A 16206-nucleotide genomic window follows, 5' to 3' on the forward strand; every position below is an offset into this window, starting at 1 on the left:
GTCTTCAACATTTGCATCCCAAAAAACCTCCCAGGGTCCTTTGTCCTTAGAGCAGCAGGTATTTACTTGAGAAGCCAAGAAAAAAGCCCTGAACTAACATCCTGTACCTGTAGCCCTGTTTCATAAGACTATTCACTCAACATTGACTTGGACTTCATTGTTTGCATCCCAAAAAAACCTAATATGGTACTCTATACTTGGGGCAGTTATTTGCTCTGGAAGATAAGTATAGAGCCCACAACGACTGTCCTATACCTGTAACCCCATTTCATCAGGGTATTCAATCAACATTGACTTGGGCTTCATTATTCGAATCCCAAAAATCATCCCAGGGTTCTCCTCTGTCCTCAAGGCAGATATTTGCTGGAGAAGCTAAATATAGAGCCCACAACTACCTTCTTGTGTTTATAGCCTTGTTTCATCAGGGGATTCACTCAGTACTGATTGGGGGTTCATCATTTGCATCCTGAAAAACCTCTCAGGGACTTTTGTCCTCAGAGTAAATATTTGCTTGAAAAGCTAAGTATATAGCCCACAACTACTGTGCTGTAGCTGTAGCCCTCTTTCATCAGGGCCTTCAATCAACATTGATTGGGACTTCATCATTTGCATTCCAAAAAAACGTCCAAGGGTCCTCTATCCTCAGAGCAGATATGTGCTGGAGAAGCTAAATATAGCATCCACAACGAACACCCAGTACCCGTAGTCCTGTTTTATTACAGCATTCACTAAACAGTGATTTGGTGGGCAGCTAGGTGGCGCAGTGGATAAAGCACCAGCCCTGGAGTCAGGAGTACCTGAGTTCAAATCCGACCTCAGACACTTGACACTTACTAGCTGTGTGACCCTGGGCAAGTCACTTAACCCCCATTGCCCTGCAAAAAAAAAAAAAATTAAAAAAAAACAAAAACAAACCAGTGATTTGGGCTTCATCACCTGCATGGCGAAAAACATACCAGGGACCTCTCTCCCTGGGCAGATATTTCCTGGAAAACCCAAGTATAGAGCCCATAACTATAATCTTGTAGTTGTATTATTTTATTCTAATAGCATTTGTGTGCAAGAGGGTGTAATTTTTTTAAAGAGAAATTCCTAAGAACCCCTACTCTAAACCCCCATCTATTTCCCCCATAACAATCATTTACATCCCCCAAAACCTCCTGGGATCTTCTGTACTCAGAGCAGATATTTGCAGGAGAAGCTGATTACAGCTCCCACAATTACTACCCGGTACACGTAGCCTGTTTCATCAGGGTATTCATTCAACATTAACTTAGGCTTCATCATTTGCATTCCAAAAAACCAAATAGGGTCCCCTGTCCTCCAGGCAGGAACTTGCTTGAGGGGCTACCTATAGAGCCCACAACCACTGTCCTGTACCTGTAGCCCTTTTTCATCAGGGTACTCACTGAACATTGACTTGGGCTTCATCATGTGCATCCCCAAAAATGGTTCCAGGGTACTTTGTCCCTAGGTCAAATATTTCCTCAAGAACTAACCATATACCCTGTTTAATCAGGGTATTCACTCAACATTGCCTTGGGCTTCTTAATATGCATCCCAAAAAACCTCCCAGGGTCCACTGCCCAAAGAGCAGATATTTGCTAAGGAAGCAAAGTATAGCTCCCACAACTATTATCGTGTACCTGTAGCCCAGTTTCATCAGGGGATTCACTCAACCTTAATTTGGGCTTCATTTGCATCCTGAAACACCTCCCTAGGTCCTCTGTCCGCAGAGCAGACATTTGTAGGAGAAGCTAAGTGTAGCACCTGTTTTATCAGGGTATTCACTCAACCTTGATTTGGGCTTCATCATTTACATCCCAAAACACCTCCTAGAGTCCTCTGTCCTCAGAGAAGATTTTTGCAGAAGCTAAGAATATAGTCCACATCTAAGGTCTTCTTGTACCTGTCCATAACAATCATTTAAATCCCCAAAAACCTCCCGGGGTCTTCTGTCCTCAGAGCAGATATTTGCAGGAGAAGCTGATTACAGTTCCCACAATTACCGCCCAGTACACGTAGCCTGTTTCAGCAGGGAATTCACTCAACCTTAATTTGGGCTTCATCATTTGTATCCTGAAAAACCTGGGTCCTCTGTCCTCAGAGCAGATATTAGCTCTGGAAGCTAAGTATAGAGCCCACAACTACTGTCCTGTACCTGTAGCCAAGTTTCATCAGAGTATTCACTCAACATTGACTTGAGCTTCATGATTTGCATCCCCAAAAACCTCTCAGGGTTCTCTAACCTCTATGCAGATATTTGCTCAGGAAGTTAAGTGTAGTACCCACAACTACCGTGCTATACCTGAAGCCCTGTTCCATCTTGGCATTCAAGGAACATTGACTTGGGCTTCATCATTTTCATCCCAAAAATCATGCCAGGGTCCTCTGTTCTCAGAGCAGATATTTGCTGGAGAAGCTAAGTATACTGCCCACGACTACTGTCCTGTACCTGTAGTTCTGTTTCATCAGGATATTCATTCAGCATTGACTTGGGCTTCACCATTTGTATCCCCCAAAGGGTCCTCTGTCCTCGGCACAGATATTTGTTTGAAAAGCTATGTATAGCACCCACAACTACAGTTGTGGGGAGAGCTCCAGGAACTCACTGCCTTTCCTCAGCCATCTTGGCCCCACCCGCCTTGGGCTTCATCATTTACATCCCAAAAGACGTCCCAGAGTCCTTTGTCCTCGGGGCAGATATTAGCTCCAGAAGCTAAGTCTAGAACCAAGGACTACTTGTATCTATAGCCCTGTTTCACCAGGGGATTCACTCAACCTTGACTTGACCTTCATCATTTGCATCCCAAAAAAACTCCCCAGGTCCTCTGTCCTCAGGGGAGATATTTGCTGGAGAAGCTAAATATAAAGCCCATAATTACAGAACCTACAAAAAAGACCGAAAGACACAATCTTCCAACTTGAGATAATTTAGAAGACTTCAGGAAATCTCAGTCTCACTTGGGCAAAAGGGAAGTGCAGTGTAGCTCAGCACAGCATGGAGGGGGTCTGGACAAGTCAGCAGGAGGCTCCTGGCCACCTCCCAGATCAGCATATGAGGCCCCTTGGTCCTGGCTCAGCAGGCTGGTGGCACAACCAATTGTGAGACCTGCTATCTAAGGTTGAGAGGGCAAGCTGCCAGTTAGAGAACCACCCACAGGACAGGTGCAACTAGGCCAAGCCATCCCAGCACAGGGAGCAAGCCCAGAGTGGTAAAGGATCCACAAGCCACAGAGGCCTCAGAGCAGAAAGCCCATGACCAGGCTACTATCCCCCAGCACAAGAAGCTTGCAACAGTAGCCTCTGTCCCCCAGGAGCAAACCTCAACGTCTCAACTTTGTGTGTGTGTGTGTGGGGGGGCAATTGGGGTTAAGTGACTTGCCCAGGGTCACACAGCTAGTGTTAAGTGTCTGAGGCCGAATTTGAACTCAGGTCCTCCTGACTTCAGGGCCAGTGCTCTATCCACTGTGCCACCTAGCTGCCCCAAACCTCAACTTTAAGAGTCAAAAAATATGCTACAATATGAGTAAGAAAGAGACAAGGGCCCTTACTCTAGTCTACCCCCTATCCCCGTGCCTGTGCTTCTTTCTCTGTCTCTCTTTTGATGGCAGAGAAGGGAAGGGAGCTGCTTAGCCTCAGAGGTCTACCAGCTTTTCTCAAGGAGACACACCAGGTCAGGACAACCAATAGAAATGAAATACAGGCTCATGGTATAAGAGGCAAATAGAAAGCAAGCCCCAGGTTGCCTCAGTTCTGTCCTTGGGAATACTATTAAACTTAGCTCATAAAATATGCCACTGTTTGACCATCCAGCCTGCAATGAGGTCCTTGATGATCTATTCTGTGAAATATAAAAACTTTCACAGAATTGTCTCCTCCTCCACTACAGCCGCCCCCCCCCACCAAATTCTTAAGCATACTTAGACATCATGTACAATCATACAAAACCAAACAATGGAGAACAGTCCATCTAAACAAATCAGATCATGGCACAGTGAAAGAGCTGTGAAAAGGAAACGGAAAACTCGAGTGGGAAAACTCTCCATCTCAGCAGAGGAAAGGAAGAACATCCTCAACTGTCTGCCCTCTCAGACAGTGGGGGCAGGGGTGGGGTATGTGTACCACTGTTCTGGTTTCAGGTACCCCATCTGCCTGTGGTAGACATCTGGCATCAGTCTCTGCCCATCTCACTGCCTCCTAACTTTGTTCAGTTGCAAGATCTCATACTCCCTCATCCCCAAACTGACATGATTTATCAACTCTCTCCCCACAAAGAATTATTTTATTAGTCCCTGGAAGCTTGTGTGAGAGGCTACACTTCAATTTTCTATCCACCCATCTCCTGATCCCTTATTTCTACCCCATCATTTAAATCAAATTGCTCTCTTAAAGCACTACAACACTAATTACCAAAGCCTTTAGTTAGTCCTCATCTTCTGTGATTTATTTACAATAGCTACAGTATTTGATACATTTGCCTACCTCCCTTGAAGGCTGTTAAGTGGTGTAGTGTAGAGTATTAGAATTGTACTCAGGAAGATTTCTTCCTCTGTAAAATGGAGATAATAATAGTACCTACTTCCTAAATAAATGCCATTAAATAACACAGCATGAAGAACAGCCTTTTGGAAGCTTGGTTCGGGAAGGTAAGAATGGTAGAGTAGATAAAGTCCTCCACTCAAACTGCTTGAGTCCTGCTTTAGATATTTACCAGCCCTGTGACCTTAAACAAATCATTTAACCTTTGAGACTTTTCATTTGTTAAATGAGGACTATAATAGCATCTATCCCACAAGACTAATGTAAGGATAAAATATGATAATGCAGATAAAAGTGTTCTGCAAATTTTAAAGAGATATAAATGTAAGCTATTATTATTGGATCATATCAAATGCACATTACTATTGCTTACAAGCAGAAATTTTCAGATTTGTAAATATACTCATTTACAAATTTACCCAATCTTCAAAAGGTCAAATAATCCTTGTCCAAATGGAAGAAATGTTTTAGGACCATTCAAAACCATCTGAACAATTATCTCTTCACTACAGTTTGAATAAGAGCAGGAGAGTTTCTTAACCTGGGGTGTGTGAATCTTTTTAAAAAAATATTTTATTGGGGCGGGGCAGCTAGTTGGCACAGTGGATAAAACACCGGCCCTAGATTCAGAAGGACCTGAGTTCAAATCCAGCCTCAGACACTTGACACTTACTAGCTGTGTGACCCTGGGCAAGTCACTTAACCCTCATTGCCCCACCACCAAAAAAAAAAAATTGGCCTGAAAGACTTGTATGAACTGATGTATAGTGAAATGAGCAGAACCAAAAGAACATTGTGCACAGAGACAGCAATACTGTTTGGAGAACTGTGAAAGACTTAACTATTCTCAACAATACAATGAACCAAGACAATCCAAAAGGACTATTGGTGAAACATACTATCCTGCTCCAAAGAAAGAACTGATATTGATGGAACACAGCACGCTATTTTTCACTTTCTTTCATTTTTTCTTTTATTCAAGTTTTATGTAAAATTACTAATATGGTAATGTTTCACAAAATTCTAGATGTATAACCTATATCTGATTGCTTGCCGCCTCAGGGAGTGGGGAGGGGAAGGAGGGAAGGAGGGATAAAAATTGGAACCCCAAACTATAAATAAAAATTTCTATTACTTCTAAAAAAAATGTTTTTTTTTGCTTTGTTTTGTGGAGCAATGAAGGTTAAATGACTTGCCCAGGGTCACAGAGCTAGTGTCAAGTGTCTGAGGTAGGATTTGAACTCAGGTCTGAATCTAGGGCCAGTGCTTTATCCACTGCGCCACCTAGCTGCCCCCTAAAAAAACATTTTGTTAACTCTTTCAATACAGTTGGTTTCCTTTTGTATTTTATATTATGCATTAAAAACATTATTTTGGGAAGGAGTACATAGGCTTCACAAGACTGCTCACATGGCACCAAACCCCAAAAGAAGGTTAAGGACCCCCACCCCCACCCCAGCATAGGAATTCACAGGACGGAGTGTCAGAGGTCCCTCCAGTTCCAAGTTCAGGTTCTGAACTCTCCCATTAAACTACGTGACCATAGGCAAGTCACTTCTTCATCTGTATTAATAATAAAAATAACAGCTAGCATTGTAGTGCTTTGAGGTTTACAAACCACTTTACAAATATCTCATTTGATCCTCACAACAACCTTATGAGGTAGATGCTGTATTATCTCCATTTTACAAGTGAGGAAACTGAGGCAAAGAGAGCTTAAAGCGATTAGGCTAGGGTCACATAGCTAGTAAATGTCAGACTGAATTTGAACACTGGCGAATTTGACTTCGAGGAGGAATGCTCTATCCACTTCACCAACCTAGCTACCTAAGTAAAAAAAAACCCTGGAAAATAAGGGGGCGGTGTGTGTGTCAGGTTTTTAGCTGTCTTGTCCAGCTCTAACATTTTGTAATTCTGTAATCCCTTATTTCCCAATGTTTTATGAAATGTCGTTTCTGAATATAGAAAACATTGGAGGGGGCAGCTAGGAGGCGCAGTGCATAAAACACCGGCCCTGGATTCAGGAGGACCTGAGTTCAAATCCAGTTTCAGATACTTGACACTTACTAACTGTGTGACCCTGGGCAAGTCACTTAACCCTCATTGCCCCGCCCCCCCCAATCATTTGGTCTAGAAAACATTGGAAACCTCTGGTTCACCCCCCTTTACGAGCCCACCCCTCCTCTAGCTTCCTGCCTCTTCAGGGGTGCGCCCGATAAATATTTAACAACTAGCTCGACCCCCTCCCCCGCCAAAAAAAAGTGGACACGACACACTTCTAAGTTTAATTTGCATTATGAACATTTTCTCTATCACTTTTTTAAGTCTACACAATCAACAAAATGATAAACCAAGCGCTGAATTGTGGTGTCTGTCAATTTCCGAGGTGTAAATTTTAACAATTGGCTCATAGCGGGCTCCAGCACCTCTCCACACTACCTCTAGCAGGTGCCCAGGGCCCCAAGGAGGGGACTTCCCCCCACCTTGGAATCCCTGTAGAGACAAGTCCAAGCGAAGCTTCTCACCCACCCATCTCCATCCTGTCACTACTCCCACCCCAGGCGGGCTTCGCAGGCCCCTGCTTACTTGTCTTTCTTATCTTTGCCTTTTTTCCCTCTGCCTCTTTGCTTCCCTCTCCCCTTCGCCATGTTGGTCGATCTGGCTCTTCTTCAAAGCTAGCTTCGCAAGGCCTTTTAGGAGAGCCTCCAGCAGGACCTCTCCAGATAAGGTCGACTCTATGTCTGTTGCTAAGGAAGCCAAATGAAGCTCAGTCCAGAGCAGTTGCTCAGGACGCTACGAACGCGCGCGCGCACGCACGCACACACAGAGGCCCGTGCGCGCGCTCGGCGCGAGAGAGTAGGGGCGGGGGGATGACGCAGAGCTTTGGCGCCGCCGCTGCCGCCTCCGCCGCCGCGGCTGCGGGCTGCGTGGGGGTCTGTGTCTCGGGGGGGGGGGCCGGCGGAGATCTAGGCGAGGGAGGGAGGGGAAGAGAAGAGAAAGGAAGGGAAGGGGGGACACTGGGGTTGGGCGGGGGGTGGGGGGAGAGGGGGACGCCCGGCGAGCGCGCTGCTGGAGGTCGCCTAGTGGAGGTCGCGGCGGGAAGAGTCCTGGACGCGGTGAGTGGCTGCGGCCGCCGAGGAGGGGAAGGGAACTGAAAGCCTTGGAGGTCAGGATGGGGTCGTTCTTAGCTGGGGGTGAGAGGAGGGGAGTCTGCGGCCCGAGGTGGAGCGGAGCGGGGCGGGGGGAGGCGGTCCTTCGGGAGACCTGGCTTGTACTTGAGACGTGGACAGCGCCCGCCCCGGCCCCGGCTCTGGGGAAGCGGAGTCCGCTATTTGGTGTGTCCGTCCACTTGACCTGTCATCTGCCGGGTCTCCAAGCAAAAGCCGCTCTCCTCCTTGTTCCCTCTCTCCGCTTGCCTTTCTTCAGCTAATTAATGATCCCCGGCATGGTGAGGCGGGGGGGGGGGGTGCCGTTCCCTTCTCCCCGTAGCTCCGACCTCTTGCTAACTCCTCTCGGCAAAGCTGTGGTGCTTCTTGGATAACTCATTCCCCGCTTCCCTATTCATTCTGCCAAAACGTTTTCCAGATTGAGGCATTTGTGGACAAGGGGATGCATGCCTATCGTTATCCCAGCCTGTGTGCCTTAGCAGCTTGTGAAAGACGCCACTCGATTGATAAGTAATTTCTTAAGCCCCGACTGTGCCAGTCACTGTGCCGATCCCTGGGAATAATACCAGTCCAAAGAATGAAGCGATCCCTACCTGCCGTGAGCTTGCATTCGGATGAGGAAGAGACGTTCATATAAGATCATACAAAGCATAATAAATATGAAATATGAAAAAGTACAAGGTACTGGCAATTGAAGGGGTCAGGAAAGACTTCCTGCAGAAGATAGTTTCTGAGTTGCATCTTTTTCTTTTTAAAATAAGTTTATTATTGATTTATTTATAACATTCATTAATTTTTTTTGAGTTCTGAATTCTCTCCTTTCCACCCCTCTCCCACCCATTGAGAAGACAAAAAATAATGCTCTCAGTTATCCATGTGAAATCATTGCATATTTTTTTCCTCAAAACACCTCTCTCACTTCCTCTATCCTACCCACCCCTATTGAAAAAGAAAGAAAAACAAAACTCTTGTAGCAGAAATGTATATAGTCCCGCCGAATAAATTTTTATACATTGGCCATGTGCAAAAAAAATAGCAGTCCGAACTATGTCTTTTTTTTTTTTTGTGAGGCAGTTGGGGTTAAATGACCTGCCCACGGTCACACAGCTAGTAAGTGCTATGTATCTGAGGTCGGATTTGAACTCAGGTCCTCCTGAATCCAGGGCCGGTGCTCTATCCACTGCGCCACCTAGCTGCCCCCCAACTATGTCTTTTTTTTTTTTTTTTGCTTTAAAATTTATGTTTATTGGTCAGTTACACTTAAAGGGGTTACATTGAATTTTTTTTTTTGCTTTAAACGAACTATGTCTTTTTTTTTTTTAGTGAGGCAATTGGGGTTAAGTGACTTGCCCAGGGTCACACAGCTAATAAGTGTCAAGTGTCTGAGGCCAAATTTGAACTCAGGTCCTCCTGAATCCAGGGCCGGTACTCTATCCACTGCGCCACCTAGCTGCCCCTAAACGAACTATGTCTTAAAGGAAGAAGGGGAGCCTCTGAGGCAAAGGCAGGAAGAGACACAGGCAGGTGTTTGGTGAATGAGTGATGATGGTTTGTTTGCTACCTTTCACTTGATGGGCTTAATCTCAGTATACAGTTGAAGAACAGAATTTTCTAACTCAAATCCAGAGGGCTGCTGCAAAGTCTCCTGCTTTTGTTAAAGTTTAGAACAGGAATAGGGACATGAACCAGCAGCAGTAAGATCATTGCCAAAAGTGTTTTCATATCTCAGTGCTGAAAGCAGGCTTGCTGTTGAGAGGATTGCAGCTTGAGCCAAATTCAGTCCAAGTTATTAACCTTGTCTTGCTGAGGTGATCTCTAAAATGAGGTGGTTCGATTTGGTGACCTCGGAGGCCACTTCTGGTTCTAAGTCCTGAGCCTGTCACCCACAGAGTCCTAGTAGCTGTTCTGTCCAAGTGGCTATTCCAAACATGTGCAGTTGAACAGAATGCTTGACACTCACCACATAGAACCCACAGATTTTCAATGTAAAGGCCTTGTTAATGCGTAAACAATAATACTTTGTACTTATATAAGCCCTCTTTTACAAGTTGTATAGAATTCTTAGAGATTGTATATTTGTTTCCTTATTTTTATGAAATGTAGTTCATGGGAGGACTGAGTACTGTTAGTCCAAACATTTGAGCAAAGGTACTTGAGGAAAAGAAAGACATACCTCATGTCATTTAGTCAGTCATCAATGGAGCCATCATATCATAGCTTCCAGTCCAGTATTTACTGTTCTAGCTTACATCCTAATTTAAAATAAAAATCTGGGTTTTTTGGTATCCCCAGCACATACTAATAATAACTAGTATTTCTATTGTACTTGATGGTTAATAAAGCCCTTTTCATATGTTAGCTCATTTGGTGCTCACAACAACCCTGTAAGGTAGATGATGTAATTATTCCTATTTTACAGATAAGAAAACTGTGGCTGACTGAGAGAAGTTTTGCCCAGTGTCACACAGCTAAGTAAATGTCTGAGGAGACAGGGTGTGAACTTAAGTCTTCTTGATTTCAAGTCCACTGTTCTATCCACTTTACCTGGCATGTGGTGAGGACTTAATAAATGCTTGTTGAATAAATATGGCATTAATCCTACTCATGCCTCTAGGCCAGTAGTCTCCATAGTCCCAAAGGAGCATGGTATGACTAATTAACTAATTGTGTACCCCTAATCAGAAGTTAGAGAGAGAGGTAGGCCACACCCCACCTTCCTGGCCAGAAACAGTGATAATATGTCTCCAACATAACACCTACCCTTACCTTTCTTTTTTTTTTTTTCTTTTTTCTTTTCCTTTTGCAGGCAATGAGGGTTAAGTGACTTGCCCAGGGTCACACAGCTAGTGTCAAGTGTCTGAGGCCAGATTTGAACTCAGGCCCTCCTGAATCCAGGGCTGGTGCTTTATCCACTGCGACACCTAGCTGCCCCCTACCCTTACCTTTCAACATTCCTTTACCTCCCCAGAGCAATATACTAGGTTACCCACTTCTGAGCCTGGCTTCAGGTCCCTCAGGGTATCAGTACCAATGCCACAGCAGATTAACCATAAATAGGTGCCATTTCAAAAATTCAGATACACTTCCCCCACTGACCCAGGCAGCATCCTCACTCTTTTTTTTTCTCACTCTTTCCTCTGTTTTGGGCAGACACACCCCACCTTCCAGGTCATCAGCTGGTCAGTAGGAGCTCTACCCCACTCCTTTGTTCTTTTGGATCAGGCCAAGTGAGTTGCATGGGATAAAGAGGCACGAATCATTGGTGGCAGATTAACTGTAACTTTCCTGTTATGGGTAAAGGCACCACCACCTTCCCAGTCACCCAAATTTACAGTCTTGGTGTTATTCTTGACTTCTTATTCCATCCTATACATCTGATCAGCTGCCATATCTGATTACTGCTGTCCCCATAGCTCTTCATGTTTTCTCTTCTCCCACAGGCATTACCATAGTTCAGCCCCTCATAACCTCTTACCTGGGCTATTTTTTAAAAATTCAGTTTTATTTTTTCAATTCCAAAATTTCTCCCTCCCTCCTCCTACTTCCCAACACATTAAAATCATGATAACATAAGATACAATTGACAGGTTTTGCAGGGGAAAATATGTATACTCATGCAAAACAAATTCTTGTATTAGTCATTTCAGAAAAAAAGAAAAAGAAAATATCCTTTGAGCTGTACTCTTGAGTCCATCAGCTCTCCATCTGGAGGTAGAGGACATGTTTCATTTTGAGTCCTTTGGAATTATCTCACTTGGACTATAGCAATAGCCTCCTTATTAGTCTCCCTACCTCATCCTTCTTCCCTCTAATGCATCTTCCACACAACTTTTTAAAGTGATTTTCCTAAAGCTTGGGTCTGATCTTGTCACTCTCCTACTCAATAAACTCCCATGGCTCTCTATTGACTCTAGAATCAAATGTTACTTCATCTTTATCTCATCTGTTTGAAATTTAAATTTTAAGCTTTATGATATATAATTATTAGTACATGTATATAATAAGTAAATATGCATAATGGGGGTGCTCACAAATTTTTTATGGTTGGGAGTGCATGATCCAAAAAATTGAGAAATCTATTGCTCTAGGCAGATTCTTTTTTGTTTGTTTGTTTGTTTGTTTGTTTTTAGTGAGGCAATTGGGGTTAAGTGACTTGCCCAGGGTCACACAGCTAGTAAGTGTTAAGTGTCTGAGGCCGGATTTGAACTCAGGTACTCCTGACTCCAGGGCCGGTGCTCTATCCACTGGGCCACCTACCTGCCCCCTAGGCAGATTCTAACATATGCCTCCATCCTGCTTTCTTTGACTTTGAACCACCTTGCATTTTCTTTTTTATATATTTTTTTAATCTTTTAATTTCTTAATTTCGAGGAATATATTAATGAATATATTTTCCCCTGCAAAACCTGTCAATTGTATCTTATGTTATCATGATTAACTGATTTTCCAGAGTTTGTTTTTCTATATTTTGTCAGGCATTCCTGTGGGCCTAGGGGTTGAACCAACCAACTTGCTTCAAAGAACCTTATAACCTTTTACCTGGAATTAGTACAATTTAGAATATAATGGTGTATTTCTAGAACACTGTAAAAGGAAAGAAGGACATCTTCCATAGAAGATCCCTACCTTTGGAATTCTTGTGTGTGCATGTATGTTTGTATGTGTATTGGTATGTGGAAGCTAAGTGTCATTTATATAAAGCAGAACACTCAACTAGAAGTCAGGAAGACCTCAGTTTGAATCCTTCCTCAGACATTTTCTAGCCATGTAACCGTAGGCAAGTCATTTAATTTCTCTCAGTCTTAGTTTCCTCATCTATAAATTGGAAACAATAATAGCACCTACTTCACAGCATTGTTGTGAGGATCAAATAAGACAAAATATGTAAAGTGCTTTGTAAACCTTAACACTACTAGCTGTTGTGGCCTTTTATAGTGACAGCGTTTTACACTATTTATTATACCTCACAGAATTCTTGTGACTGTTGTTTTGACAAAGAAGCTCAGACACAACCGTGTTGAAGTATACCCCCAAATTCAAAGTCTTCTGAATCTCTTGCCAGGATTTCAGCCATAGAACCAAATGGTGCAAACAACACCGCTAAGAAAAACAGCACACTCATAGAGTACTTTAAAGTTTGCAAAGAGCTGTGTGTGTGTGTGTGTGTGTGTGTGTGCACACGTGTGCATGGGTATACACACATGTCTCATAGGAGTCTCACAACATCCTCAGGAAATACATACTATTGGAATCACTGTCCCTTGAGTTAGAGATGCGGAATCTGAGGCTCAGGAAGATTAAGTGACTTGCCTAACCATTAAGTGTCAGAGGCAGAATTTGAACCCAGGGCTTCCATGCTCCAAGTCAGCATTCTCTCCAAAGTGACATGCTTCTGCTCCAGAAGGGAGAATCTTTAGGAAATCAATAGGCTGTATGTCTTTAGAAAGTAGTAATTTCAGAAGTTACTGTGTTTATTTGAAGTCTCTTTTAGTGACATTTTCTTGTTTCATTGTCCACACTGTTGAGATTTCAAAATATACCCAATAAGCTGTTGACTCCACTCTGTAATTCTCTTTCTGCACAATCTTTGTAGTGCCTGAGCAGAATAGGAATGGCAAAATCTCCATGCAGACAAGATCTCCTTTAGTGGGATGTAAGCTCCTTGAGAGCAAGGGCTATTTCAAGTATCCCCCCCCCATCCCCCTGTTACATGTTTTTATTATGGTGCTTTACAGACATAGTAGTGCTTAATAAATGGTGGGTGAGGTGAAATGAGTCAAGATCACAGCAGGGACTGAACTTCTTACCTCATGGATCTGTTGTGCTCAGTAACTAACAAAAATACTTGTAAGGCACATTATAAATATAAAATACCAAACAAAAGGTATATGGCAAGTACCTGAGTATCGAATGGCCTCCCTAACTAATTTAAAGGACTAAATGTGGTTTATGCCCATCTCCTGTGCTTTCGGAATATCTGGATTCTGTCCATGTTACGTATGATGCCAGTTTCTCTCTGAAATACACGCTTTAGTATTTATCCATTCCCCTTTGGCCTCTAGATTATGTTACCACAATGTGCCATAGTGGTCAACAAGCTTGTACAGCCAGCTAGTTACAATTAATTACATGTCAAAATGTCTACCTAATTATGAATTGCTTTTTGAGCATTTCATGGTGTTAGGTCTTCTATATAAAGTTTTCCATGGCTTTCTTTTGATTTATATCAAAGACTCTGGACTCACCTAATGTATTATCCTTGAGTTTAGTCTATTAGCAGACTTTAAAGTTATATAGGCAGAGAAAGTGGGGTGATATTTCAGGTGATTTTGCCTTTCAGCCTCGATGCACCCTTCAGACATGAGTTGATGTTTCTTTCTTTTCTTTTCTTTTTTATTTGTTTGTTTGTTTTGTGGGGCAATGGGGGTTAAGTGACTTGCCCAGGGTCACACAGCTAGTAAGTATCAAGTGTTTGAGGCTGGATTTGAACTCAGGTCCTCCTGAATCCAGGGATGGTGATTTATCCACTGCGCCACCTAGCTGCCCCCGAGTTGATGCTTCTTAATACTGGTCTCATCAAGGGTTCTGAGTAGGACCAGGGATAACACTACTCCTTGACTTTAACGGCACAAAGGAAGCCTCGCCGTCTTCTCTTTCTCCTCCTTCTCCTCCTTCTCCTCCTTCTCCTCCTTCTCCTCCTTCTCCTCCTTCTCCTCCTTCTCCTCCTTCTCCTCCTTCTCCTCCTTCTCCTCCTTCTCCTCCTTCTCCTTCTCCTTCTCCTCCTTCTCCTTCTTTGCAGTGAGGGTTAAGTGACTTGCCCAGGGTCACACAGCTAGTATGCATCAAGTGTCCGAGACTGGATTTGAATTTGGGTCCTCCTGAATCTAGAGCCGATGCTTTATCCACTGCGCCACCTAGCTGTCCCAGATTCTACAGTCTTCTTAGCCAGGTTTATCCAAAGGGAAAAAGCAGCACCATCTCTGTGTTATATGAAATCACTCTTTATCTTTGTGTATTTCACATACAAACATGAATTTTGTTAAGGATAAGTTGTGATAGTATGATTATTTTGATTACCTGTATGTATGACTTCAAGTTTGGCAAAAACCCTCAGTTTTTTTTAAGTAATTGTAATGCTATAAAGACATGTTGATAAATAAAATTTTTACTTAGCATTTTTTATTTGTAGTATGTCTTAAAGTTATTTTTATCATTGATTACCCCTGTAATTTATATTACATAATTTCAACTAAGATCTCCCTCTAGCAAGGCAATCCTTTAATGCTTCCCTAATTGACTCACTATTCCTCTCACCACAGCATCTTTTCCAAGGCTCCCATGATTCCCCTTAAACTGAGGACTTTGCCTCATATTTTACTGAAAAAACTGAGACCATTTGACAAGAGCTCTCTCATCTCCCTTCCTCATCTCATCATTCAGATGCCTTTCCCCACTATTTTCTTCACCTCTGCCTTACATGAAGAGGTGACCTTGTCAAGGCAAACCCTTTTACCTGTACATAGGATCCCATTCCATCCTATCTCTTCCAGCAAGTCTCCCCCTCTCCATTCCTAATTACACTTGTCTTCAGTCTCTCCTTTTTTGCTGGGTGCTTCTCTATTGCCTACAAAGATGCCTTGTCTTCCCCATCCTCAAAAAACTGTCACTTAACCTGTCCATCCCCACTACCTATCATTTCATATCTCTCTGCCCTTTTTCTACTAAACTCTTTGAGAAAACTATTATCATTACCTCCACTTCCTTCTTATTTTCTGCAACCTCATCATTCAAACAAAATTGCTCTCTCCAAAGTTACCATTGATTTTTTTTTTTTTTTTAGTGAGGCAATTGGGGTTAAGTGACTTGCCCAGGGTCACACAGCTAGTAAGTGTTTAGTGTCTGAGGCCCAATTTGAACTCAGGTACTCCTGACTCCAGGGCTGGTGCTCTATCCACTGTGCCACGTAGCTGCCCCCACCATTGATTTCTTAATTGCCAAATCTAAAGTCCTTTTCTCACTCATCTTTCTTGACCTCTCTAGCCTGTGATACTATCAGTCATCCTCTTTTGGACACTCTCTTATTTCTAGGTTTTTATCATGATAAGCATTAAGTAACTGTGTAACGATTGGAATGACGCCACCTGCTGGAGACTTACTGTAGAAGAGTTCCGCCCATGAAGCAAAGGTCTTTGAGGGCAAGACCAGGAGTCTTTTCTTTGGTGTCAGGAAGTGACGCGGGCTAGTGGGAGGAGGAAGGAAGAGACTGGGGCTTGGGCTCACTCTCTTTCCTGAGGACTCTGGTGGAGAGTGGAGCTAGAAATGTGCTCTCCCTTTAATAGATAGGAATCTAGGCCTTTTTCTCTCTCTTTACCAAATTCTTATTCTCCTTAATAAATGCTTAAAAGTCTAACTCTTGCTAAAGCTTATAATTTATTGGTGACCACTCATTAGATATTTTAGACAGTTTAGCTAGAATTTTAGCCCTTAACAACTGATA

The 16206-nt window shown here is 43.2% G+C and overlaps 2 protein-coding genes across 3 annotated transcripts in view; one reads left to right on the top strand and one right to left on the bottom strand.

The window, feature by feature from the left end:
• The window catches only part of BBOF1 (basal body orientation factor 1), a 74575-nt gene extending 67262 nt beyond the window's left edge, over positions 1-7313 (bottom strand). For both annotated transcript variants that reach the window (XM_043983992.1, XM_043983991.1), the window contains exon 1: positions 7129-7313. In XM_043983992.1, the coding sequence (XP_043839927.1) occupies positions 7129-7190 (62 nt within the window). In that variant the 5' untranslated portion in view covers positions 7191-7313. The remainder of the gene's footprint in view (positions 1-7128) is intronic.
• Positions 7314-7580: 267 nt separating this feature from the next.
• Positions 7581-16206, top strand: part of ENTPD5 (ectonucleoside triphosphate diphosphohydrolase 5 (inactive)) — a 37566-nt gene continuing 28940 nt past the window's right edge. Inside the window, exon 1 of the mRNA XM_043982170.1 lies at positions 7581-7658. The gene's annotated coding sequence lies outside the window, so the exon portion shown is untranslated. The remainder of the gene's footprint in view (positions 7659-16206) is intronic.

The sequence above is a fragment of the Dromiciops gliroides genome, chromosome 2 (assembly GCF_019393635.1).
Source record: "Dromiciops gliroides isolate mDroGli1 chromosome 2, mDroGli1.pri, whole genome shotgun sequence".
Taxonomy (NCBI): Eukaryota; Metazoa; Chordata; class Mammalia; order Microbiotheria; family Microbiotheriidae; genus Dromiciops; species Dromiciops gliroides.